General features: G+C 33.4%; 1 protein-coding gene across 1 annotated transcript; it reads right to left on the bottom strand.

Moving 5' to 3' along the window:
- Nucleotides 1–1,583: 1,583 nt before the first annotated feature.
- Nucleotides 1,584–2,444, bottom strand: LOC123909854 (cysteine proteinase inhibitor B-like). Its single transcript, XM_045960781.1, has one exon. The coding sequence runs from the start codon at nt 2,330–2,332 to the stop codon at nt 1,928–1,930; it is 405 nt and encodes a 134-aa protein (XP_045816737.1). The 5' UTR covers nt 2,333–2,444; the 3' UTR covers nt 1,584–1,927.
- Between the last annotated feature and the right edge of the window lie 1,080 nt (nt 2,445–3,524).

Below are 3,524 nucleotides of genomic sequence, written 5' to 3'. Positions count from 1 at the left end.
TAACTGAACAGATAAGAAAGAAAATTGAAAGAAAAAATAATAATTTCCTTCTACCACTACAATTAATCTTTCACCCCTATATTTTTTATGTTATTCCAATTTTACCCTTTAATGTATTATTTTTTTTTATTTTTTTCATTTAATTATTTTATTCAACTTTTCAAAATCTCTACACACCCCCTTCACTATATTGTTCCGGTTCATATCAGAACTCATATCAGAACCCTCATGCAAAGTATTTAGGTATAAATATTCATATCGGAACACTTATACAAAGTTGTTAGGTATGAATATTCATACAAGAACGAAGTGTTTAGGTATGAAGATTCATACTGGAATACTTATACAAAGTTGTACATATGAATATTCATATCATAACAAAATGTTTAGGTATGAATATTCATACCGAAACACTCATGCAAAGTGTTTAGGTATGAGGGGGTGTGCAGAGATCCCAAAAAAGTTAAATAGAATAAAATAAAAAATAAAATAATAAGGGTAAATTTTGAATATCATAAAAAATGTAGGGGTAAAGAGTTAATTATAGGGGTGGAAGAGAAAATTGTTTTTATTTAAATTCTTTAAGGGGCCGGCCCAAAAGCCCACGGGGACAACCCAGGATGACTCATGAAAAATATAGGCCTGGGGGCTGGCCCGATAAGGCCCGTTCATATTTTCGTTATTTTTTGAAATCCAACCGATGTAAAAATATAGGGCTAATGGGCTGGCCAGATAGCCCGACCCATTTTTATAGTTCTACCCATGAGGTTCGTGTATCCTTATTCCGTTCTATCTCTGTATGAACTTGAGTTGTGTTTTGGTATTTTTTTTATTAAAAAAAAGTTAAAAGGGAAAAATTATTTTGTTTTAACAATATTTATTTTTTTTAAACAATTTTAACAATATTTATACAAAGGAAAAAATAGAGAAAACAAATTGTTTAATACTCGACTTAAAAATATGAATTTAATTTAGAGTTCGTTTAAGGATTTCTAATTTAAGAATGATAAAATGTAATTCGATATAAGTGGAGCGGGTTCGAGAACGAATTCGTGATGATATCAGTATCCTCATAACCTGTTCCACACCCGACTTTTAAAATTGGAGATAAACCGAACACAAATAGCTGCATGTATGGATTTGATTATCCATTATTTTATTTTCATTAGCACGGGTCTTATTCTAGTATAATAACATACTAGTTTAAAAAAAAAGTTAGAAAGAGCCATAAGCTCCGGTTGTCAACCAATAAAAGTTGATATTATTAGGTTGAAGATCTTCAACCAAATGCTAAACTTCATCATAGTCGTGTATAATTTTTTTTCTTTCTTTTTTGGTAATTATCAAATCATCTTCCTTAAGAAAAAGTAGAAAAAACTATAATTCTATCGATAACTATTTGTCTTAATTTATTTATTTTTGTCTTTGATACACTCTATCCTACTTCTCCAACTTAAAATGCTCAAACGATCCTCGTCTCTGTTTTTTGATAAAACAGAGGAAATTTCTAAAAACACAAGTAGATACACTCCATAGTCTAGAGATTTATGTAGACCAATAGCAGCTTCTGCCATTAACCTTTGACAAACTAGCAATCTCGCATCTTAATTAAGAATTCAGATAGTACAAGATCAAAACTTTAGGCTATAGTAGTTGCTTCAAATTCGACCCATTTTCTCAATCCCCATAAAACATAGAAAAATTTTATTAATTGAAAGAAATGAAAAGCTCAGTTGCCATATATTACAAATACCGCACCATCTTAGCCTAATAAAAAAATCCATCATACTACAATTCGATCCCACAACTGTGATCGGAGGAGAACCACTTGATGCCAGAACTGACCCCGAAAACCATCATATATAACTTGTTTATTAGCATTATTAGTATTATTTAGTTCCAAAATTACCAAATCTTAGCTCTCTAATTACATAGTAGTATGTTGCATTTGGTGGAAAGTGGATGAAGGACCAAAATGAAGAAGCTTCTTATACTGAAGCCAAGGTTTAACCACCACAACAGAAGTAAACATTCTATGAACACCTTTATGATCAACGGCTGAGATATTAAGATAGTATTTCATCCCGGACACCACTTGTTTCTCTGCTTCCACCACTTCCACAAACTTCAACGCTTCACCGCCGCCGCTGTTGCTTAAACCTTGTTTGTAGTTGTACTCTTCCACCGCAAACCTCCCAATCTCCTGCACTTCCTTGTTTGTTGTCACGTCAGTAATCTCTGTTTTTGCTCCAACTATAACGCGTCCACATGATGTTGTTGAGAGAATGCAGAGCAAGGTGGTTATTAGTATCGGCAAAGTCATAGCCATCATGTAAAACTCTTGCTAGGATGTGTAATAAGTGATTATATATGTAATTAAGCACGAGGATGAATGTGAATATAAAGAAAGGAGATTAATTTGAGGAGTGTTGTAACAATATGCATGATGATATATATAGTAGGAAAAAATTAGTAAACTGTGGCATGCCGTGTATTTGATATATGTTGTGGGTATAGTATAGAGATGGGGTGTTTTGGAGTTTTGTGAGGAATAATTGAGTTATCACCTCGGGTTATGGTGCCATGCCAAGTTGGTGATGGTGACATAGACGATGTATCATGTATATTACTCTGTTATTTTTGCTGCATTCCAGGTCCACGCTTGTAATGCGTAATCGTTTATTTGGTGTTTTTGTTTGAGGCTGACAAGTGCCATTTATCGGCTTCAAAGACTGCCACGTTTTGAGTGATATGCATCATGCATGCATACATGCGTTCATTCATTTTCGTTTTGTATATTTTGTAAACGCAGTAGCATTCACTCCATACTAGACCAAAGTGCATAAAACACATTTGATTTTGAGTTCTTGTCAATTTATCATAAGTTAGTACTGTGGTATGTGAAATGTGAGTTAGGACTTGGGAGCTAGTATGTGAAATGTGAGTTTGAAGTTCCAAGATGGCAAGATGAAAAAGATGTAAGTTGTGATCGCGAACACTTCGATACATATCTTATTTATTTGATATGTATTTGTATGCTGTTGAGGTAGATCAAAAATTAATAAATATTATTTGTGAATCTTTCAGAATTATTCATTTCAATGATGTACCGATATATATCCAAATGTGTTCAGAAAATGTATATATAATCTTAGAATTTTGAGTAAAGATGATGCACTCAAATCTACTTTTATGTATGGTTTAATGTGGTGATTTCCAAACTATCTTCATAATTTAAAAGTAGTATTAGAGTCTATGGTTTAATTGACCCTTAACTTGTATCGAAAATATTTTTGATAATGCGATGGTTAGATGGTGTGTCCGGTTGATAGGATCTAGGCATGACAATGGGGCAAGGACGAATTTTGCATTTCCCAAACTCAAACCCATAAAGTTCGGGTATTCACATCTGTTCCAAATTTTACGGGGGATAAAAAGCAGAACCCCAGATTCAGGTCCGACCGTGATAGGGGAACATGAGCTGCAAATTTGCACAAAACTGGACCAGCCTTCATTCTGGCACA

The sequence above is a fragment of the Trifolium pratense genome, linkage group LG2 (genome assembly GCF_020283565.1).
Source record: "Trifolium pratense cultivar HEN17-A07 linkage group LG2, ARS_RC_1.1, whole genome shotgun sequence".
NCBI classification, from domain to species: domain Eukaryota; kingdom Viridiplantae; phylum Streptophyta; class Magnoliopsida; order Fabales; family Fabaceae; genus Trifolium; species Trifolium pratense.
This window is presented reverse-complemented; position numbering and strand designations above follow the sequence as displayed.